General features: G+C 35.2%; 1 protein-coding gene across 6 annotated transcripts in view; it reads left to right on the top strand.

Annotated features, from left to right (window-relative positions):
- The window catches only part of FAM184A (family with sequence similarity 184 member A), a 117,738-nt gene that overhangs the window by 89,222 nt on the left and 4,213 nt on the right, over positions 1–24,303 (top strand). For 4 of the 6 annotated variants that reach the window (XM_082474492.1, XM_082474491.1, XM_082474487.1 and 1 more), the window contains 7 exons: positions 6,888–7,100; positions 9,127–9,280; positions 12,796–12,923; positions 14,324–14,508; positions 14,952–15,098; positions 21,700–21,817; positions 23,791–23,895. In XM_082474492.1, the coding sequence (XP_082330618.1) occupies positions 6,888–7,100; positions 9,127–9,280; positions 12,796–12,923; positions 14,324–14,508; positions 14,952–15,098; positions 21,700–21,817; positions 23,791–23,895 (1,050 nt within the window). The remainder of the gene's footprint in view (positions 1–6,887; positions 7,101–9,126; positions 9,281–12,795; positions 12,924–14,323; positions 14,509–14,951; positions 15,099–21,699; positions 21,818–23,790; positions 23,896–24,303) is intronic. The other 2 variants (XM_082474489.1, XM_082474490.1) reach the window with 1 other exon arrangement.

Here is a 24,303-nt window from a genome sequence, read left to right on the forward strand (position 1 = left end):
GAACATAGTAAGAATTTGGCCATGATTGCTATATTAATCCAGACTTTTTGACATATGTACTAATTGGGATAGAAATAAGAACCCAAATAAGATATGAGTATTGTCAAAAATTAGTTGAATTGTACTTCAGAATACTTGCAACGACACAGTCACTTCTTTCTAAATAGTTATAAATGAAAAGGTGTTCATTAAAATAAAAACCTTACTGAAGTTGAATCTATTATTAATTGAAATGAGAATGCGTTGACTCATCTCCTACAAAATAAGTAAAAGGGGTTTGTAACACACTGAAATCCCCATTCATTAATTCTCTTTTGTAATATCGTAGTCATTGAGGATGAACTCGTCACTCAGTCATCATCCAAACAAGATGTGACCTTGTCAGTGTCATTCAGCAGGGTGAGATCTACCCACCCGCTCCACACACTGTCTTCAGCCAGCCTTCCATGCAAGAAGCTTCCCACTATATGCTGTCTTGTTCTAAAAAAACAAGTGATTGTTGATTCCTCTGTTCTTTATAAAAGCTTTGTAATTTTTTCCAACTAAGAATGAGAGGATGATTAGAAACATATTCCAGAAATATCTTAAGGACATTAATTAGGCATTACTGTGGTTCTTAATCAATAAACTCAGTTTATAGGTCTTAGAAAATACCAAACAAATTATGAACAATTCAGAATTTTTCAGGATGGTCATAATTTCAGAAGCTTAAGTTTACTTTTCTTAGCTAGACTCTCCAAAAATAGCAAATTAGAGGTTAAAAAAGGAAAAAGCATAGAAAGAATTAAAATATTCAGACACCTTCAAACATTTTACATGAGCATTTATGTTAAGTTGTTGACATAGTAGTAAATTATCCTTACTGTCCTCTACTAAGCCTATGGTAGCAGTTTTTAATGTTGCTTTATATATTTGAAAATATTGAACTGAATATTAATATCATGTGGTTTAGACTTTCTAGTAATTTGTGTTGGCCTTTCTTGTCAAAATAAATAAGTGTTCTGGCTCAACACAACTCCATACCTATAACTTATTGAAAAATGAAATTATATTTACACATCCTATTTTTCAAATTGCTTTTTCTTGCTAATTTTCTTGTTTTCACAAAAATGAATGAACCCTCTCACACAAAACCTCTACCCTAAAAAGCAAATCATTTTTGAAAAATCATGATTTATAGAACAGCCATCTTCAAAAACACACAGAAGCACAAGATAAACAGTTCACCAATATCTTGATAAATTGATCAAAACTACAGGAAGAAAAAACCACAGGTATTATTACTTGAGGAAAATATTTTGTTTTCCTCCTTGGTCTCATAAAATGAACAGAGAGCAGAGGACAAGTAAAAGGCCAGGGCTTCAAAGACTTCTCTAGACATTGCTTTAAGATTATTATTAAAGAACCAGCCAGAGTCTTTCGTTTTATGAATTCTGGGGCAGTGGTTCTCAGCTGTGACTGTGCATTAAAGTCATCTATGAAACTTAAAAAAGAGAGGTATGTACAGCCTTCTGATAGACTCATATGTGTGTGCATTTAGACCATTTGTTTTTTTGGGGGGGGGTTGGTGCAGTGTTTATAATAGCTAAACCAGGTGAGATGATCTGAATTTCCGTCAGGAAGAATTAAAGTAATTATAGTGTATTTATATTTTGGAATGATGTCTATTAGGATACATTTGGCTATAAGCAGCAGAATACCCAGGTAACAGTGGCTCAAGCTGTCAAGATAATAAAGTGCTCAGGTACTTGCTGTACTTCTGCTTTGCCATGTTCAATGTGTTAACTTTTGGACCTCAAGTTTATCATGTCATAGTTGCAACATGGCTGCTACAGCTCCAGCTGTCGTGTTCTTGAACAACTGTGCTAATGCAAGAGACTCTCCTTAAGCATTTTTTACTTTTATCAGGAAATAAAGTCTTTCCCCTCCCCCCAAATTCCCCACATACTTCCTTTTAGCTTATTAACTAAAACAGGGTGATATGACCTTAGAGTTAGATTACCGTGACTTTCTTATCCCAGTCATAATTCACTCCTTGGTGCTGGGAGAGGGGCATACCATCTTGAAGACAGGGATTTCCATTCAGTCTGTGAACAAACTCAAGAGTTCAGCTAACTGGGAAGAAAAGAAACTGGGGAGATGGGCATTTGGGGAGGCAAGAAACAGTGCCTGCCATTCGCATTAGATGTAGTCATCGAAAAGAATGGGGCATGCCTACGTGTCATGGATTGTGTACCCTAGAAATGTCACTGTGCAAGGAAGAACAAACCTCTAAAACCAAACTTGTTGGCCTCCCTAATGGAGAAATCATTGACCGTCATTGAGCAAATCCATGAGTATACTCATCTTGAAGGGAGCTACATAGACTTGAGTGTTTGAAAAGCCACTCCATCACATAGCAACACCTGCAGGTCTGGACACCCTCCCTCATGGTTTCGCAAATGAAGTAGTGTTTCTTTCTCTGTGTAAGACATAGGGAATGTCTGTCCCAATCAGCAGCCCCATGGGTCTCTGTTCCAGCTACTTTGGACATTAAGCACTGGTCTCTTGAGGTGTGCCCTGGGGCCCCCAAGTAACTTTTGTGTGTAAGACATAGCCAATATTTTGTCATATCATGGCAGCTGTACTCTCTACATGGTGAAATGCATCCACCCGTTTACACACAATGTAGTTAAAAAAAACAAACAAACAAACAAAAGAAAGCAAAACAGGAAATTATATCAAAAGAGAAATAAATAAGAGTCTGGGGAGATACCAAAGTGGTAAAACTGGTTACCCTTAGGGATTGGAATTTGGCAAGGAAAAGGGAAGGAAGGAGACTTTCACTTTCATTTTATAAACTACTTTATTTAAAAAAATTATTTTTCACAATGAACACATTACTTTGGTAGTTAGGAATAAAAATATGTTAGGTAGCCTGAGCTCAATTCCAGATCTATTTAATCAGAATATCCAGGGATCAGGGCCTGGGCAAGTACATTTATTAACATCTACAGAGATAATTCTTATATACAGCCAGGTTTGAGAACCACAGATTACATTTACTATCTCAAGAAATACTTTGTTTCAAGGATAAACTATTTGTATACTTTATGTATTCTTTCGTTTCTGTAATAAGAGTGATTTTTTTTAAAGGGGGAAAAAAAAATCCCAACAGTGCATCAAAAACGTAGGATGTACATAATTAATGACATATCTCATTTTGACATCCTATCGTATCCAGTACCTCAGATTTGATGTTTCAGTTTCTATTTTGAGGGATTTCTGCAAGCGCCATTGTAGAGGTACAGAATCTTTGTGAAACTGCCCTGTAGGAAGTAGGTAAAGCTTTCCCTTCTTCAGAAAAATGTATCCATATGTTTTTAATTTTATCTTTTTGAAATTTTTACAACACTTTATTTTCAAAAAGACAGTATTTTAAGTGGTAGAGATCAGAAGGTAGCAATCACTATCAGCAAAGTTTGGCTTTTAAAATTGTTTGAAAGTATCTGGTATCTGCTTGATCAGTAGAATATATTATATAATTCATATCTAAACTGCTGTGGTTAGAATTTTTTAATTAGGATTAAAATTTTTACTGAAGTAAATATTCTCTTTGGTTTATTTAAGATCAGCAAAATAAAAAGCCTTAAGATTTAAAATTATAACAAATGTGTAGAAAGTAGTACCATATTTTGAAAATATAATTTGAAGTAACTACTGCTTCTCATTTATTCAACACATGCCTTTCTATAATACTGTAATAAAAGTATTGATCAAGGTTACCAAAAGTATTTAATGCAAAATCTATCGTTCTCTTTTATTTTGAATTAATGAAATTTTATATGTATTTCCGTAAAGTATACTAAACTCTGCTGTTTTAAGTTATAGTTATAAAACATTAGTTCATTTTACGTTGCTTTGCTCATTTCTGTCTTTAAAGTGCCGTGTAATTTTCATGCTGAATAAAGGCTGACAATATGATGCAATCTACTAATTTATTAATTTGTAAAAAGAACAAAATAAGTAAGTTTTGATGCTGCATTGCATGATAAAGGCTTCCTGCTTATAATTCATGTTACTGTCTTGAGCATGAATCCAAAGATTTTTAGATAGCCTTAATATTATTTTGGTGTGCTTCCAAAATTAAGAGTATAAAATATATAAACTATACTTGAATACTAAATTGCACGATAATGTCTTTTTACATATACTTTATGTTTTCTTGAGTATAGATAATAAAGATTAATCATATATCCTAAAATGAAAAATATTACTTTGGAGTTCTATCAAGGTAAAGTATATTATGATATAAAATATGTAAGTGTATTTTATTAAAGCTTGAGAGGTTTGAAAGTGTGCTTAGATTTTAAATGTATAACTGTTATATTACTGTGGTACTTCATTATATGTTATAATTCTTGATAAATTTCATCCTTAAGTGGTTCAAGTGTGAGTCAAATTATAGTCAAATTAACATGTGGGAGCTCTTTTTGACACAGTGAACTTTTGAAGTAGGTATTTCAGAAAATAAGCTACACTGCTGTGAACTGATTGGCTTCTTATTAACCTGAGTGCACACTTCATTGGAGGACAGAATCCAGGGCCACTGCTAGCCCATATAGTGTACAAATCAGAAAATCATGCCCGTTTTCTTTGAGTGGACACGGATGCGTACCAGGCCAGATGGCTTGGTGAGCAGTTCATTCACTGGGTAGATTAGTCCTCACGTGGCCAGTGGCCAGATAATAGCTTTGACAATATGAGTCATTATTCTACATGTAACAGTAGTCTTTTCCTCATGTTCTCATATGTGTTCTAACAAGTTGTCACCAGAGACAAGGTAGTCATGTGGGTCCCTGTGCTGGGTCTGTGACTAGGGTTGAGCTTGGGAAGAGACTGGCTAGGTGCCTTCTCTATTTCAAGAACCACCTAGCTGGGAAGAAAATGGCTCTGTCACTTTACACATCAGGGTTCACAAACATTTTTATTGCCTTTTACCCTTTTATGGTTTGTTTTTTCTTTCTGGGTTGTGTTTAATATTCATTTCATCCTGATTTTCTTTGCATAAAATGGTAAGAAATCACATAGTATAATTTGTTTTGGTCCTCCTTCTCCACAAATAAGGCTTAGCTGTTGCTGTGACTTTCTCCTGCAGTTTTCACACTTGCAGGGTTTATTTGAGCTGTAAATCATGAGTGCCACTGCCATTTAGAGGTGTAGGAAGTTGCATTGCCTGGGGTCAGAGTGTTGCGGTTCACCATGACTCCAAACATATGAAATAACCTCTGAAATCTTAGGCTTATGGAGAAATTAATAAGTAGAATTCATATAACTTTCAATAGGTAAACTCACTTCTTTGGAAATACGTTAAAACAGATTGCACATATGTCAGTTGTATCATTTCTCACCGGTGCTTGACCCTTTCCGCAAAGGCACGTGCTAATCTTTACATCTAATCCTGATGTATAACATTGCTCAAAACCCTTCCAGAGAGCTGTTATCCACCCTAAGCTCACTGCAGTCTGTGACTGTTTCCAGCTGCTGACCTCTGACCTCTCCTGTCTTCCAGTTCCTTCTTTCTTTTCTTTCTTATTTTGCATCTCTGGTGATTCTCCACCCTTTCTCTTTCTTTCCCAGGTACCTTCCTTGGTGAGACATGTGAGGCAGACTATATCTGCCTTCCATCAATCGAAAGAAAGTCTTTTCTCATTTACAAAAACTCACTTTAAAGTTCTCTCTTTCCATTAGCTTTCTTGGCCACAGAAACGGTTTTACTTGTGTATAAACACAGCATCTTAAGTTATTTAATGGAACACATTTGACAACTTTTTATCTGGTTCCCTTAAGTTCCCCTTAGCCTCAGACTTCTAGAATATGATTGAGTTATCTAGTTTCAAGTTTATAGTTTCCTGTATATGAGAAGAGAAATAAATCAAATAAAAATTTGGTTTCAACAAATGTGTAAATGAACACACACACACATATACAGATGCATGTATTTTGTGCTTTTAGTCTTTAAAATGGACTTAAATTTAAGTATTTTAAAACACATAGAAGCAGTGTGGACATATTAAGGGTGATTTGTCTGTTTTCAAAAGTAGGGACAAATCAGTTTTCCATAGTGAATGAAAAGCACCTGTCATTATTAGAAGGCTGTAACTGGAGGATTGTGAGGGGTTTGTGATTTTTAAAAAGCTTGAAAGTTTGAAATCCTTTGAATTAAATCAAAATTCAAAAATAAAAACCTTTTTTTTAACATAAGAATTCTAAATTATAAACTAATAAATCTTTTAAAGAGTAGTTTTTTAATCCTCAAATAATCTTAGCTAGCTTTCATTGAGCACTTACTACGTTGCAGGGGCCGTTCTGAGTGAACTGTGTGTAGTAACACTCTCCCCTGACACAGCCCAGTGAGGTGCTGACAGTGACAAGTGGCAGAGCTACAGTTTTAACTCAGAGCCCACAGTCTTAACTACTCAACTTTGCTGCCTCAAAAATAAGCAGCTTAACTTCTCATACTAAATAGTGTGATTCCGTAAAGTGACCATAACCTAGTAAATACGTTAGCTATCTTTGTTATTATTTCACATCATGAATTTTTGTTGCAGTGCAGCATAGGTATTTGTTGTATTTTTAAACGTGGGCTGCAGTGTTCTTTAGAGAGTCTACAAGCGTAATACCACTAAAACAGTCTATTTTTAGGGTAATTACTGAAAACAGAATAAAAGTGGTAATACCTAAAGATTAGTTATCTATGATATGTTATAAAACATTGTAAGTGGACACTTTGTTAAGGCAATTATTTTGCTTTTCTTACTATCTTTGAAATGCTTTTTTCCTTAGATAGGCAATATGTGAAACATGCCTTGTATTTATTCTTCTTTGTGTACCATTCTGTGGCATAGATTTCCTTGCTGAAACAGAACCTGGAGATGCAGCTTTCCCAGTCTCAGACCTCTTTGCAGCAACTGCAAGCCCAGTTTACACAAGAACGACAACGACTTACACAAGAGCTTGAAGAATTAGAGGAACAGCATCAACAAAGACATAAATCTTTACAAGAAGCACATGTCCTTGCATTTCAAACTATGGAAGAAGAAAAGGAAAAGGAACAAAGAGTAAGTTTAAAGTGACATATGTTCAAATGTAATCAACAGCCTAATAATTGTTAGCCTTCTAATTTTAAAGAGTTCATTTTTTGCCCCCCAAAATTATATATTGCTTTATTTGTGTTTTCTAGGCTATGACTTCTTGTAGGGGGTCACAGTAATTAAACACAGACGCTAATTATACACTATAGCAGACAAATTTTATTTCTGTTTCCCAAGATATTGCCAAGTTCATGATGAAACTAATACACCGTCTGGCTTGTCATATGTTAGCAGTGATTAAATAAATTTAGTTGTAACCACTGTGATCACTTAATACTATCTTGAACTTACAATAGTCTTTCATCAAATTTTAGATTTTTCTCTTTCAGTCTGGATCTACAAAAGACACATGTACCCAAGGAATTTATATTTTTTAATCTCACATTTTTGTCCCTCATACTTTTTCTTATGTACAGAATTCACAATGAATTGAAATGGGAGACATTTTAAAATAGTATAGTTCCCTGTATACAGCCCTAACAGCTATATGAAAAGTAGTGATACAAATAAATCACTAAAAAAAGACATAAACAGATATATTATTTATTTAATTATATGCCAGAATCGCCCCATATCCATTATTTAGTTCTGTGTTAAAATGTTAGTTTGACATAGCCTTAGTGTGATTAATTTTGGTTTAGTTCACTTCTTAACACTGTATTTTTCAATTTCTTCTAGGGACCTTATGGATAAAGATTTGATAGAAAAAGTGTTACTAACAGTAATTTTCACCATGTATAGTTATTACAGATACACATTTTTAATCTTTTATTTGGGTATAGATACTATTTTAAGAAATGGTATGTTATTTAAAGATTGTTAAAACAAAAAAGTCATATTCTTTTAAAAACAACTCATTTGCCTATACAATAAGTTGTAGTCTATTGATCTTGTCCAGAAAATCAAGGAAGTTCCTTTGGTTAAAAATTCGTCCTGTTCGCATTACTAAATAATCTATTCATTGGATTCCATTTGTGAACTGTGACAACCTGTAAGCTTTCATATCAGTGCTTTAATTTTACACATTCAGTCTTTTCAAAACTGTAATCATTTTTCAAAAGAAATCAGAACTGGCAGTTTTATTGTCTGTCATTAGGTAGCCAAGCTTACCTGAGTCATGTTGTCTATACGAGAAGTCCTTTATTTTACCTGTATCCAAAGGAACTTACGCTGTACGTTTCAGGAAGAACATAAGTAGTCAAATAATTTTTAAAAGCAGCATTTTAGAGTAGTGATTGAAGAAACACAGTCCTAGTTATAATGTGGTATCTTTCTCAGAAGCCTTTCATGTTATAGATTATAGTAAGGAAAACCCTTCCTGGCTGAGTGCTACAGTTCACTCTAAACTTGAAGTACCCTGAGCTCTGTTTTTTTTTTTTCTCTTGTATCTTCTCTGCGTCTTGGCCACGTGTAGTCTGTTCTCTCTGGCTAGGCTTTTAAAACTAATCACATGAAGGGCTTTAGTTCACTTTTCCAGCTACCTCCTCTCAGCTTTTGCTTCTGTTCACAAATGCAGGAGCAAAGAATGACTACAGAAAATAGCTACAAAAGTTTTGTTAAGGTTGGAGTAGGAAAAGCCCTCATCTCTCTTTTCCTGATCAGGAGATCTTTCCTGATCTGCCCTCCCCCACCTCTTTCCTGAGTCTAAGTCTGTGCACACAGAGGAATTATTCTTTAATTTTAGGTGGTTTATGTCCCTTAGCAGCTTCAGAAAACAGCTTTATTTGAAAACTGCCTTAGGTAAAGGGTCTGTATCCCAATTCAAACACTATATATTGACTCAGCCTGATTTCATGATGATTATTCTAACTGAAGTGAACCTACTAATTTATTTTCTAATGATGATCATCTTATATCTAATTTTCTTGAAAATGAATTTAAAAAGACTTGTTTTCCTTGAATAATAACTGAGTTTTAGTAATTTTTCTATTTTGTTTCCATTTCCTTTCCTATATTCTAGCATAATAATTTGAACATGTTTCTCTTATTCTAGGCTCTTGAAAATCATTTACAACAGAAACATTCTGCAGAGCTTCAATCATTAAAAGATGCACACAGAGAGTCAATGGAGGGCTTCCGGATAGAAATGGAACAGGAACTTCAGACGCTTCGGTTTGAATTAGAAGATGAAGGAAAGGCTATGCTTGGTATTTTGAAAAGATTATAATCCTGTCATATTTATTTTTACATCCTTCTAACTTAAAATTCAACAAGAAATCACAAAGTTTTATTCTTAATTTTTGAAACATCAAAACGAATATCTAAGTGTTGTTCATATTTTATTTGAAGTTACTGGATGAAGGAGCAAGTATGGCAGAGTAGAATGGATAGAACACAAACAGTAAAGTGAGGTCCCCTCAACGTTCTCCATACTCTGGCTGTGTAAGCAACACCCAATGGTGCTTGCATTTATCATTAAGGGACTAAACAGAGTCAGAACATTTAGGCTTCCCACTATCCAGTGACTGAAAGGAATAGATAAGGATGGAGCCACATGTCTTTAGACTAGATCATCATATTGGGTTTTTTTCCACTTCAGGATTTTGTTTTAATGAGAAAAGTCATGTCTAGGTCTGACTTTTTGTTTGGATATTTTCCAGATTTTTTATTAAATAGGACTTTTATCTTTGAGGTATTCAAATCACTATAGTTTTTATAGGAGATCAATTGAGTTTGGAAGAAAAACTGAATATGTATTTAAAGGATTTTTTGTTTGTTTTTTAGTGTCATTCAATGACTTTTTATTCCTGTCATCTCATTTTCCTTCTGTTTGTGTTTTTTCCAAATTCTCCTAACGTTTTTGACGTCTTTTGTCACACTTCAGTGGCACACTCTTTTCCAAGTAAGAATTGAGAACAAAGAAGACCAAAGTGTTCTGAATATTTGGGGCCTCAAAGGGAAAACCAGTTGACCCAGTTCATCATCTCTACTATTGCTGGGAGTTCTAGGCCAAGTTGTTATAGCTCTCTCCTCTTCCCGAGGAGAGGTAAAAATGGGCGAAGTGTTGGAACTTGTATCCACTGAAACATGATTTAAATACATTTGTCTTTGTAGACAAAAGACTTTTTGTGGTTTCTTAAACTTTTTATTTTGAGATAATTGTAGATGCACGTGAGATTATAAGAAGCACAGAGAGATCCTCTGAACCTTTTACCCAGTTTCCTTCAATGGTAACATTTTCAAGACTAAAGTGCGTGTCACAGCCAGGATGTTGACCTTGATACTGTCAAGACACAGAACATTCCCATCACCATGGTATCCCTGCTGCCCATTTATAGCCACATGTACTTCACTCCCTCCCCCACCATTAATCTCTTCTCCATTTCTATAATGTTGTCATTTTAAGAATGTTGTAAACGGAATTGTACAATATGTAGCCTTTTGAGATTGGCTTTTTTCACTCAGCATAATTCTCTGGAGGTTCATGCAGGTTCTTGTATGTATCAATAGTTTGTCCCTTTCTATTGCTAAGTAGTACTCCATAGTATTGAACTACCACATTTGTTGTCCTTTACCCACTGAAGGACATCTGTATGTTTTCAGTTTTGTGCAAATTTAAGTTTTTATTTCTTTGGGATAAATGCCCAGGAGTTGAGTTGCTGGGTCATATGATAATTGTATGTTTAGTTTTTTAAGAAACTGCCACTGTTTTCCAGAGTGATTATACCATTTTACATCCCCACCAGCAATGTATGAATGATCCAGTTTCTTCACATCCTCACCAGCATTTGATGTTGTCATTATTTTGTTATTTTAGCCACTCTGGTAGGAGTGTAGTGATATCTCATTGTGAATTTTACTTTGCATTTCCCTAATGGCTAATGGTGTTGAACATTCTTCCATGTGCTCATTTGCCATTTGTATATCTTCTTTTCCAATTGGATTGTTTCTATTTTTACACACACATCTATGGCTTCAACGGCCATCTGTTGTGCTTGTGACTCCAAATATGTATTTCTAGACCAATCTGCTTTCCTTGCGAATTAGATTTATATTTTTTACTGCTTATTAGACTGTTAGATATTCTAACTCACACTCTGTTTTAAAATATTAGCTCACCATCTCCCTCAGGTCTAAAATATATTTCCATTCCCATACCTCCCACTTGAATTTATGGTATCACTGTTTACTGAGTTGCCAAAACCATGAATCTGGGAGATGCATTCAACCTTTTTTCTTTCACTTGCACATCGTGTTATTTCCTCCTCTTAAATATTCTCTGTATCTGTTTCCTCTTCTTTCATCCTTTTGCCACCCTTAATTCACGGTCGTATCATTTCTCACCTGGATTAGTACCACAACCTTCTTGCTGATCTTCCTTCCCACAGTCCATTCTCCAAACTCCAGTTGGGTTAATTTTTGCAAAACTCAAATCTCACCATGTGACTTCCCCACTTTAAATCCTTCAGTGATTCCTCGTACCCTTCCCCAGGTCCTGTCAATTTTTCCACTGAAGCAGCCCTTAACACCAGGGTAAACTGAACTTATGCCCTACATGAGGGTCTCGGGAGGAGCCTAAATTGACTTGCTACAAGCACAGCATTCCTTTGAAGTCTCATGTTTTAGCTTTGAAATTTGTAACTTGTATTTTACTCATATATTCAGTGTTAACATTAAAAACAGTGGCTTTTCCAAAAATCTTCATGTAAAATTCATGTTTTGGAAGATGATCATGTGTACTCTAAAAGTCCCTCAGGCACACTGCCACACACATCTTAGTTTGAGGACCATGAATCTAAACAGGGAGTGAAAATCATTTTGTACTGAAACTTTCTCAGGCTGGGCTCCATTTTCTTTCCAATATGACCACTTGCTCTGTGGGCGCCTGCCATACCAAACTTCTTATAGCTTGTCTGACAGAGCGGGTTCTTTCTGCTTTTGCATATGTTACTCCTTCTTCCTGAATGCTTTTATCTTCCTCCACTTGGAGGACCCCAGCTCAGGCTTTTAGACTGTGTTACCGTGACAATTCCTTTGTTGATAGCATCCCCAGTTTCCCTCTCCTAGGAAATCTGGGTTCTTACACCACCCTGCTTTCATTATAACTGAAACACTGTATTTCATTATAATGTTCATCTCTGATATCCCACCTAATTCCTTGATGCCCTTCCCTCTAGCCTGTGCAGTTATAAGAACAGGGTCATATTTTATTCTCCCATAATATAGTACCTGGCATTCAGTAAGTGTGGATTGTATGAAATAATCTCAAATTCAGATAAAAATAATGACTTCCAAATCACTAAGAACACTCAGCAGACAGTGCTTAACATCTTTGAGGGATAGCGTGGAAGAAGTCTTACGTGGGTGGGAAGTTGCCTCCTAAATATATGTTATAGTACCATTCAACTCTAAAATGTGTTATTCTACTAGTGAGTGAGAAGAGTTAAAAATTTCCTCTCCTTTAGCACCTTACTTGCAAACTGAAAACACCTTGATCCATTTGAGCAGCTGAAAATTTTCTTATCCTCTTCAAAGCCAGATGACCTCTAAATTTATATTTTATGATAATATGTAGTATTTTAAGAGGCATAGACAATCCTATGATATTTTAATGGGAATATGTGTCCTAATTTTAAAAAATAATACTCTAACTTTTATGATTTTTATCTAAAATACTAATATTTTAAAAATACACTAAATCTTTTTTTTCCTTGGATTCAAGCTTCTTTACGCTCAGAACTAAACCATCAACATGCAGCTGAAATTGATTTGTTACGGCATAATCATCAACAAGAATTGTCAGCCGCTAAAATGGAATTAGAGAGAAGCATAGATATCAGCAGAAGACAGGTAAAGAACATTCTGTTCTGTGATGGCTTCTTAAATAAATGTGAATAGATTTGAATGTTCACAATTTTCTGAAAATTATTTTGTAATAACTAGTATTTTCACTAGTAATTATTTACTATCTATATTAAAGAGTTTTATTTTTAAAGGGAATTAGGTAATTCGACTTTAGTGTAATGGTCAGTTTATTTTATGACCTTTTAATTGAACATTTTGAATTTTATTTGCATCTTGAGTGAACAATGTAATATAAATAATACAAAGAGTGAAAACAGAATACTATAAAACAGCAGTGTCTGTCCAGTAGAACTTTCCATGATGAGGGACCTATTCTATATCTGTGCTATCCACTGTGATAGTCACGAGCCAAATATGTCTAGTGTGACCAAGGACCTGAATTTTTAATTAATTTTTATTAATTTATTTAATTAATTTCAGTTAATTTACACAGCCATATCAGATAGCACAGCTATCGAAGTAGCAGGTTCTCAGGAAGAAAAAAGATAATTTATATTTCCATATCACTAGCACAGCTACTGTTCACACTTTTTAAATTTTGCTCATTAGCCAAGTGTACTTTCTTTAGATAGTTTGTGATCCTGAATGTATGTCTGGATGAATGGATTTCTAGTCATAGTACAATGAAGGCTATTCTTTGTTTATTCGTTTATTACTTATGACTTTCACTTTATTAGTCTTCAAGTATGTTAAATGATCAGCTCAAATTTTTCTTCATTACTAGAAAGTTTTAAATGAGCCACCTTATAACCACGGAGGGAACTTATATTCTCTCCAACTAGGCTGCTGCTGAAATTGACACTGCTGAAATTGACAATGTCTAGGCCTGCAGAATTTGCAGAAAACAGTGACTTGTAGGAAAATGGAAGGGAGCTTATCTGTCAGACAGGATAACTGCTAGACCAGCATGAAGCAGACAAAGTCTTCTAAGCAATGGGATGTGTATATATTGGGATGGCCTCCATAGATGCAGGTCCTTTTTAAATTAAAGGACGATGGCACCAGCATTTTACTGCAAGACCATGTAACTTATTGAGTACTTAAGAGCCCTGTATTCTAATATCAGCTCTGCCATTGATTATAGATCATCCTTGGACCAATCATCTCTTGGGTATTGGTTTCTTCATCAGTAAAATGAGGGAGATGTGCTTATATGGTCTTTTGGGTCCCCTGTGGCCCTGAAGCTATTTAAGCTGCATCCATATAAACACTTCTTATATATTGATATATGAAAATAGAGGCGGCCTCGAGGTTTCCTTATTTCAGCAGTTTGCTTTTGAAGCAATGTCAGATTTACATTTGACATTCCAGTGTGTCATTTTCTTTCCCTTAAACACAGAAAGTAAATATGCAGAAAACTTTTAAGAACTATTTGTATTTTTCAGAGTAAGGAGCACATGTGTAGGATAACAGATCTACAAGACGAAGTAAGGCACAGAGAGCATCACATCTCAGACTTGGATAAGGAAGTACAGCACCTTCATGAAAATATAAATGCTCTAACCAAAGAATTGGAATTTAAGGGAAAAGAAATTCTCAGAATAAGAAGTGAATCCAACCAACAGATGAGGTATGCCATCAGTCACCACAGAAGGAATTTGCAGTGTTACCTGAAAGACTATTGCAATGGTATTTAGCAATACATGCCTAGTTTTACGACTAGATAGCCTTCTAGTAAGATATTGAAGACCACTTTTTACTTTATTTGTTGACTATGTTATAATTTGAATGTAGAAGAAATGTTTATATTTTGAAAGATGTATATACATTCACTAACTTTGGAAATTGTATGTAATTAACTAAAATCTTTTAAAAATGTTATTTTAAAAAGCATTAAAGGAGACAACTTTAACAAGCTAGAAGATTAGAGCAAAGTAAGTACTTTACTTTAGGCTGTTTCTACTAATTTTCTGTATATTATACCTAAAACCATTTCAAATCTGTTAGAGTATAGAAAGTTTTGAAAGCTCGACTTCAGAATAACGTTTTCCTAACTAAAAATAAATTAAACAGGTTGCATGAACAAGATTTAAACAAGAGACTTGAAAAAGAGCTGGATGTCATGACAGCAGACCACCTCAGAGAGAAAAATATCATGCGGGCAGATTTTAATAAGACTAACGAGCTACTCAAGGAAATAAATGCAGCTTTACAAGTGTCGTAAGTCACATTATATTAAAGAAAATTCATGTGTGGAGAATAAACTGAGGAGCACTGTGTCTAACCTCAGATTAGCTAGTCTTTTGAATCTAATTAAATGATACTTTAAAAAGAAAACTTAAGTGCTGTATTTACAGATGGTAACTGCAATATGATATATTCTTTAATTACAAGAAGGCAGTTGAACAATTATGTTTTATCAGCTGCTACTGCTATGGTTTTACTAGGACAATATTTGTCCAAAGACTGTCCCTCAGGATCATGAACTATCATGCCATGGTGAAAACTCAAAAGATACCCATTATATAATGTTAAGTAAAAAGAGCATATTGTGACCAATGGGGTTATTATGATCCTATATATACACTAATAATACATATTTTACAAAAATATCAAAAGATCTTAAAGAAACAAATACAAATTTTAATGGTAGTGATTCCGTCTATGGACTGGATTAGGAGGTATTGGAGATGATGGAGAAGAGCAGAAACTTCCTTTTTATATACTCTACTTACACATTGTTTGAATTCCTACAACAAGCATTTGAGTGTTTTATGATTTTAAAAATCAATAAATGTAAAACATCACAAAGTTACTGCTCATAGATAGTAGCTCCAGCATCATTAAAACCTAAAGTTCTAATTATTGCTTTATGTTTTAAAAAATATTTAATAGCCTCTCTCTTTCCTACACACTTACTTATAAACTTCTATAGCTAATGCACCTGGCATTCACTCCATCTCTGTGGCCTAAACTGTGGTCCAGTTTAAGTTATCTCAGAAATAATTTACTCTAAGCTGCTGCAATGGTTTATTCACTTTCAGTCTCTCCTCTTCCAATCAATTAAAAAGCCTTCATAAAAAATATAAATATCTCCATATACTTCAATAAAGTCAAAATAGTGACTTAATCCCATTACCCTCAGTGTCAAAGTCAAACTTAAACTCTTAGCTCCAGCGTGCCATCTCCTGCCTCATCCCACAGCCACCCATATTCCCTGTCTGCTACCTTTGTGTCAGCCACACTGACCCTCACAGTTTCCTTCTAAGAGTCTCCTGTGTTATCCTCTACAGTCTAGAATAACCTTCTATGTCATTCCTGCCTATTACCTTCCTCCAATCTAAAAATCATCTCGCATTTCATCCATTTAACCAGCTAAGCCTCCAGTAAGTCTTGTTAAATTTGTACCACATATGCCCACATTCACTTCAGCTGAAACAGAAAACAGACCCCCAGTCACTGGCATTTACTTCAGAGGCCTCTGAGGTGAGGTGCTCTTTCTAATGGACACATACAGAATTTTCACATCAGTAGGCACTCAATGAATATTTCACAAATAAAATCTTTGAGGATTCCCTATAATATTTACCACTTCATAAAGTTACCCTTGAAACGGTAAAGAGACTCATGAGGTCATTTCCCCAGTCACAGTGATTCTGGGTGTTTGCAGTTATTGGGGGTAATTTTTAAATCTTTTGGGCTGCAATAAGAGCTTGCTCACCTGCCGTCTCGAAAAGCTCATAATCTCAGGCATTTTGCAGAGATGAGTTACAATGAACCCCAGTGACCACAGTGTTGTTTATCAGGCAGAGGCTAAAATCCTGGTATTCCCTCTCTTCATACTCTGAGAAAACATGCTCACAGAAAGGATAACCTCTGTCTGTCCATGTGTCCAGTCTCCTTAGGAATGTTACGTTACAAAGTAGTAAGGGTTATATCTTTGTTTTTACTTTATTCCGCTTTTTATGGTTTTGCGCATTATGAACTTTCAGTAGATAGAAAATAATTTAGTATTTTAATATTCATTTTTAATCAAAGAATTAGTGTTACTCATAAGTCAAATATTTTTTCTGCTTTTCTAGATCTACCATTTGTTTTCTACTTCAACTAGGTCTGTGCTAACCAATCATTTCTTTTTTCACCTGCTGTCATTATGTAATTAACCTCTAGTTTTAGGTATCTACTCATTTAGTTAAAAACAAACACATATACAACTGTATTTAGGCTAGCAATGTCTAGTAGATTTTTCTGTAATAACAAAAATGTGCTGTATCTGCTCTGTCCGGTATAGTAGCTGCTAGCCACAAAGGCTGTTGAGCACTTGAACAGTGGCTGGTGCAACCAAGGAACTGAATTTTTAACTTCCTTTAATTTTAATTAATTTAAATGTAAATAGCCACATATGGGCTAGTGGCCTCCATATTGAAAAGCACAGTTGTAGACAGTTGGATATTTCTGGCCCATATCCTCAAATGCAGCCTGCTGGGATCTGCTGAATGGTTTGGATTTAAACAGATGGAAAGCAGGGAGGGTCCATTCCAGTTTAAGGAAGTGGGGAGAACAACTTTTGAACTATTCTCAGCCTGTTTCAGAGAACTAAGGGTACCCTACTGAAGTTCCTAATCAACTGCATGCTGACTTTAAAACTTCAAAATCAGCAAAGCCCCGTGGATTCTTGGCAGTGGGTATGGTGGAGGATGGGTCAGGCTGCCACTTGAAGCCTGGAGCTGAGGGGATCCTGGAGCAGCTGGACATTTCTTGCTTCTGTCCCTGCCCCAAACCTTGTTGGACTCCAGGGAAATGAAATGGGGACAAAAGTTTAAAGGAGGGACTGTACCCTCTAAACATCGTTGAAATGGTGGTAAGAGTTCTGTGTCTCTTACGGAATTATTACTAGAAATCCTCTTCTCTAGTGCTGGGTATTAAAGTCTACTTAGGTTTTCAGATATGCTATAGAAATTGTTTTATTTTCTTGAGTGGTATAGTATATCTTAGTAAAAACATTGTATCTAAGAAATATGTCGTGGTTTTTGTTTTAGAAACAAATGAGAATTTAAAGAACTTTGTTTAAGCTAAATGTAAATATACACAGAACTTGGAGTCATGGCAGATCTTTATTATGCAAAAAAGGTAGTTTGGTTCAGAGATTATTATTGTTTAGGGTTATTTTACCTTAACTTCTCACTGTACTGAAGCCAAAAGGTAATTTCTAATTGGGGGAAACATTTGAGTTTCTGTACTTGTACTTTAAGTAGGTCAGTAATACCTAATTAAAAAGAAGCTCTCCACCGCACCAGAATTACTTATTCCTTAAAAGTTGTTTGAGTTTTTTTTTTATCTACAATACCCTAATAGTTTTTTGTTGTTGTTATTTGATTTTTAAGTTGCCATACAGCTTATTTTCATAATCTTGTGAGGTAAGGATGAAGTCATTCTATTGTCACAAGTCTGAACCTGTGCCTGTAATTTATGGGAAAGAGAAGTTTGACGTTAAGCTGCTTGAATTACTATATTTCCTTTCCTTAAGGCTGTAGGAGACAGTATAATAGAGTCCTTTCATCTTATACAATTAAAATTCTAAAACAGATATGACTATTTTAGAATCTAGTCATATTTTAGAAATTAGTCATTAGTGACTAATAATACTGTTGTTTGGCTCTAAAATCTCAACTTACTGATTTTTTTTGTCAATTATTTATTTTAAAAGTGTGGAAGGAGTATCAACTGGGAAACTTTTTTATACAGCTTTTTATGCATTCATATTTTTGGTTTATGTTATCCATGAGCCATAGACACTGACCTATATATTCTCAGAGCCAAAAAAAAAAAAAAATCAGGGCGTGCGTGCCTGGGGAGAATCCAGCAGTGACCCTAATTAGTAATTTTATATGTTCTACTTCTGTCTGTTCTCTCTTTGTATTACTTCTAATGGGAATCTGTATTTTGAGTAAAAGTCTGTATGTACTTGTGTGGTTCCCTCAAGGCAGTGTTTCCCAGGCTTTAATCCTTCCTATACAGCCTTTGGGAATTTGGTCATTTCTGGCTACCTATGATATTATTTTCTTAATATTTTTAATTGACTTGTTTTAACTTAATCAACTTTTCCTGTTAAATTTTTAACTCTGCAGTAAAACCATTATAGCTACTGAAAAATTGCATCCATTATTCCAAATAGAAGTTAAGCCATAACTATATAAATGTGACTTCTGTGAAGTCTTCTTCTTAAAAATACAGCAGTGTTATTAGATCCTGGCTAGCACTGATGCTTGAGGCCTGCCTGAGTGCTGTGAAACAGCGTAATAAGCATATATGCTATGAAGACCAGTCAAGATACACAGAACCAAACAGACTTTTCTCCTCGTGGTCAGAAAGATTAAAGGAGAACAAACTAAACTGTCTCCTGTATCACTAGTCGTTCACACCTAGTCTTTGGGAAGCAGCTGGCTTAGAGAGGTGCATGGGGCAACTGAAAGGGAAAACGTTGACTGCCCGGTGTTGGCGTGAATGGGCATCAGAAGAGGACGAAGCGTGCTTCCCCCATCAGGATTTTGAAAGACTCATAATTCTTGAAATATGTTTGCAGGTTAAATCTACATCATATTACTTGTTCTCTCCTTTAATGCTTTCCCATTTGTGTCTATATGGATGTTTCTTCAGTTTAATCAATTATTTATTTCCCTTTACTATCCAGGTATCTTTTAAAAAAAATTTTGGTGCTGTAAAGATAGTTTGTGGAGAAGATTTAACTGATAATAATTTTGTAGGTAAAGAATGTTGAAACTAAGCAAAAACATACACTGGAATTTAAGTTCAGAGACCTTTATTATGCAAAAAGGTGGTTCAGGGATAGTAACTGACTATTTTAGACTCACTTTACCTTAACTTCTCATTGTACTGGAACAAAAAGACATAATAGTTATTGGTTTTTTTTTTTTTAACTTTACAAATGAAGTACATGTATTTATTTACACCCCAAGAAGATGCTTTCTGAATTTTCCATACTTAAAAGCAACATTCAAAATTATTCTAAGACGTAATAGTTTTGAATAAGGCTTTAAATTGAGGATTTTTTAAAATTTCTTTATTTATTTATTTTTGGCTGTGTTGGGTCTTCGTTTCTGTGCGAGGGCTTTCTCTAGTTGCGGCGAGCGGGGGCCACTCTTCATCGCGGTGCGCGGGCCTCTCACTGTCGCGGCCTCTCTTGTTGCGGAGCACAGGCTCCAGACGCGCAGGCTCAGTAATTGTGGCTCACGGGCCCAGTTGCTCCGCGGCATGTGGGATCCTCCCAGACCAGGGCTCGAACCCGTGTTCCCTGCATTGGCAGGCAGATTCTCAACCACTGCGCCGCCAGGGAAGCCCTAAATTGAGTTTTTTAGTGACCATTTACTACCAAGTATTTTTGTTCAGCTTCAGGAAACAGTTCAAAAATCTTGTACCTTGTTTTTACTGATAAAGAAAGTACTCCAGTGACATCTTGTGGCTACTCTGGTATGAAACGCAAATGCCTTTTTCCATGTTTCTCAAGCTTCTCAAAACCGTTGCCCATAAAATATAAACCTTTGCCCATATAATGCCACATCATGATAAAATGCAAGGTTACTTTATATGAGCTCAGTGAATTGTCACAGAACAAAAGTGAAGATAATGAAACTAGCCTCACAGTGAACTGACGAAGTCCCAGCTGATCCTGAGACAGTCACTCCCTAACCCCACACTTCCTCTCCCTCATACCTCCCTACTTCCCAGATTAGAACTTTAGCCATGGCGCTGGGGAGGGAGCCAAAAATGTTATCTCCAAGTCTTTGGCTTGAGCTGAGTTAGTGGAATTTACTAAAAGTACTAAAATGCACAGATTCTGGTACCCCTCTGGAACTGGAGGGTGGGAGTGGATCACTGATACCCAGAGGATAGATCATCTAGAAGTTACTCAATATTTGTTGAAAGTTTTCTGTGAATCTTCATTAACCATAATTTTGTTGAGCTTAGTTTATTCTTCATATTTTGAAAACAAGTTTTAAAACTGTTCTAATTATTTGAATTTTCTAAAATTGAGAGTGCTTTTTTTCAAGCTACACTAGCAGTTTCCATTTGCATCCTCTTCATTCTGCCCTGTGCTATATTCTTAGACTCTGCAGGATCCATGGCACCTCTGCTCATAAAAAATGGCCTCTATTCTAGAGTCTTCAGTGGCATTTAGTTCTATTACCTTCTCATTTCATTCAGGGCAGAACAGGCCTAGAAGGAAATATAATTCTTCTTTTATCCAAGGAACCGGTTTTTTTTTTTCCAGTTTATATATTCAGTATATTAACTGATATGCAGAATTTGTAAACTGCATTTCCCATAAACCGGGAAAGAATGATGTCATATGTGTGTGTCCTTTGTACCCCTTTCCTCTGTATCTTCTGTCCTTTTTATATATGTTAACAAACTTTATGTCATCACACAATATCGTATGTGTGGTAAGTTCTAATAGTAAGCCTACATTTCCAGCATCAAGCCTGCATTGCTAGGTTAGTATTATTCAGTATATTATTTCTTCTACAGAGCATACCTCACCTCATTCCCATATACACTTAAATGACTTAAAAATGAGTGAATTCTTCCAAAAGTAATCTGCAAAGCCTTTAATAACCTCATCTACACTTGGAGAGCCTTTCATAACACTACCCCTTGAGGCAATCATGTCATTACACTTACAAGTTTTAACGGAAAAAGTTTGATTTTAAATTTTTGTGTGTTCAACTGGACCAATTTGAAAAATAGAGGCATTGCAAAAGAATGTCTGCATCATATCAATGAAAGGTTTTCTTGTTTTTAGACTAGAAGAGATGGAAGAAAAATATCTAATGAGAGAATCAAAACCAGAAGATTTACAGATAATTGCAGAATTAAAAGCCATGCTTACAGAAAGAGATCAGGTCATAACGAAACTAATGGTAAGTTGTTTTGGTTTGGGGGGTAGGGGGTTGTGGTGTAACCATGTTAGTCATCTGTGAACTGTTGATTGGGAAAACATGAGAAAATATTTTTAAGTAATGCTAAACAAAAGTTGAAAGTACAAAATATATGTATTGTGATTGAATGTTTATTAAAATGTTTATGAATGAGGATAAGAAATACAAAGTAATTTAAAATTTTAAATTTGGTATTATGGTAAGAAGATTGTGTCTTTTTTCAGTAATTTTTAAAAAGAAATACTTTTTAATACATATTGAATGTTTAATAATATGTTATTGCCAGTGTACAGTTAATATACTATTGAAGTGTGTGTGTGCTGTACATGTAGAATTAGAATTGGATGGGAAAGAACAGTCAACACATACATGCACAAGCCTGCATTGCACACTTCCAGTTAGTCTTGTTAACTTCCTAAAGTGTGTCCCACTAAAACCTGATCCAAAGACATACTTCATGGAAAAAGGATTCTATTTTCTTAGGGTTCTAGCCTAAGAAAAGCTACAGGCTCTGTCTTGAGAGTCTCAGTGCACACTGAGATGTTAGCGGCTCTGAGACGTCCATCAGGGAAGAAAATACAGACTTAACAATAAATACACTGCCTTCATTAAAGTCATTATTCCTCAAGAATAAAAAAAAAACACAAATGTTTTAAAATGCATAAAACATTTCAGAGTCTTCTAAAATTATACGACCTGATCAATAATTAAAATATTGCTTTTTACTGCCACTAACAAATAAAAATCAGAGTAAAACTAGAAATAGAATGCTAATCATTCTATTTACTCATTGATCTCTTCATAAAAACTTTGGACATTAGCATGCAAAGAGAGCCTAAGAGCATTTATTTCTGAAGTCCTTTTTCCTTAACGTATTTCTCTTAGCATTTAGGAAAGCCATCCTGTTATATGGGACTAGAAGTTCCTGCCAAAAAGCAACAGGTAGTTGATTGGGGTTCATAGATGGAGCCCAGGAGCAGGCATTGGAAAGACAGAATATGTGCTACTTCATCCCAATAACCACCCAGTTTTCCAAGCTTTGTGAACATGAGCACAGGCATCATAGCTTGCTCTGTCTCTGTCTGATAGCAGTAGATTCATGAAAAATTACCTTATATTCTACATATGAAATTAGCAAATGTATTACTATGTTTCATCTGTGGTAGAAATAGCTGTTGATTTTCCAGTTCTAGCCAGGGAATGGTCTATACTCTTTTCACTACACCCCGATTCTGTGGACTGTGAGGCACGTGGGCTGAGATTAATGATGCAAATGGTCAGTGGTAACTAGGAGGGGGTTGAGAATCTAGTTCTCCTAGAGCACACAACCCTGCCTTTCACACACACAGTGATCCATTCACTTATGTGTTTACTTCCTACAGTCTGGTTGTTCAATTAGCACCTGTTGGTGAAGCCAAAGGCAAAGGGTTTATCTCTGCATGGGCCATTCACTTTTTCTCTGTTCTGTGGTTACCATTGCTGTAATACATTGATGTCTCAGAGAGGAGATTAGGCAAGATCAAATACTTTTCCAGTACTCAAGAATAATGATATACCATAGTGCCATCTTCATGTCTGGAAACCACTCAGCCATGCACAGAGCAGCTCCATGAATGCAGGTTAAGCCTGCTCAAAATGCACAGTCAGCCCTCTGGAAAAGAGATGGGCCAAATAAAACATTTAGCTCCAGCCTTGGAGGGAAAAGGTATGAAAGGGTAGAGAAGAATCCCAGAGCACAGGGTTTGAAATGTGTTGAAGAAAACTCACCCACCAGCAGACTTTAAGATTTCTAAGATTTCTAGACCTGACAATCAGGTCTAGAAATCTTTGAATAAGGTATATAAATTTTCATTCAGGTTTTATATTAAATTTTGAATGAAATGGCATTTATACAATTAAGTTTTTAAATATTCAATAGAAAATGTTTAAGAAATGTTTGTAATTCTTTTGCATAGGAGGATAATAAATTTTATCAGCTGGAATTAGTCAATCGAGAAACTAACTTCAACAAAGTGTTTAACTCAAGTCCTACTGTTGGTGTTATTAATCCACTGACTAAGGTATGTGCTGTAAACATTGTAAAGTAGGAATATGGTTTAAAACTTGATTAAAATTTTTATAAAATATTTAGAGCAGCAGAAGATAAAACTTCCAAAAAATGTTTTCTTAAATTTAATAATCTAGGACTAAAATCTATGAATTCTTTATGTACTCATTTTCAAATGAGATGCTAATATTCATTTATTTGTTGAGAATTCATATTCTTTAAAACAGTATTTTATTAATATTATAAAACCTTGGTTATACCATTTTGTTTTTTTATATCTCTTAAAAAAAAAGAAAACTCACTTCTGAGTCTCCTCAGGATAACTTTTTGTCATTTCCTTAGTGTTAACTGTTCTCTATGGGGTCTTGAAAAGTACTCCAAGCCCTGTATACCCAACAGCTCTCCCTGACTTAAGGCCTGC

The sequence above is a fragment of the Balaenoptera physalus genome, assembly GCF_965194825.1.
Source record: "Balaenoptera physalus genome assembly, chromosome: 9".
In the NCBI taxonomy this organism is placed as follows: Eukaryota; Metazoa; Chordata; class Mammalia; order Artiodactyla; family Balaenopteridae; genus Balaenoptera; species Balaenoptera physalus.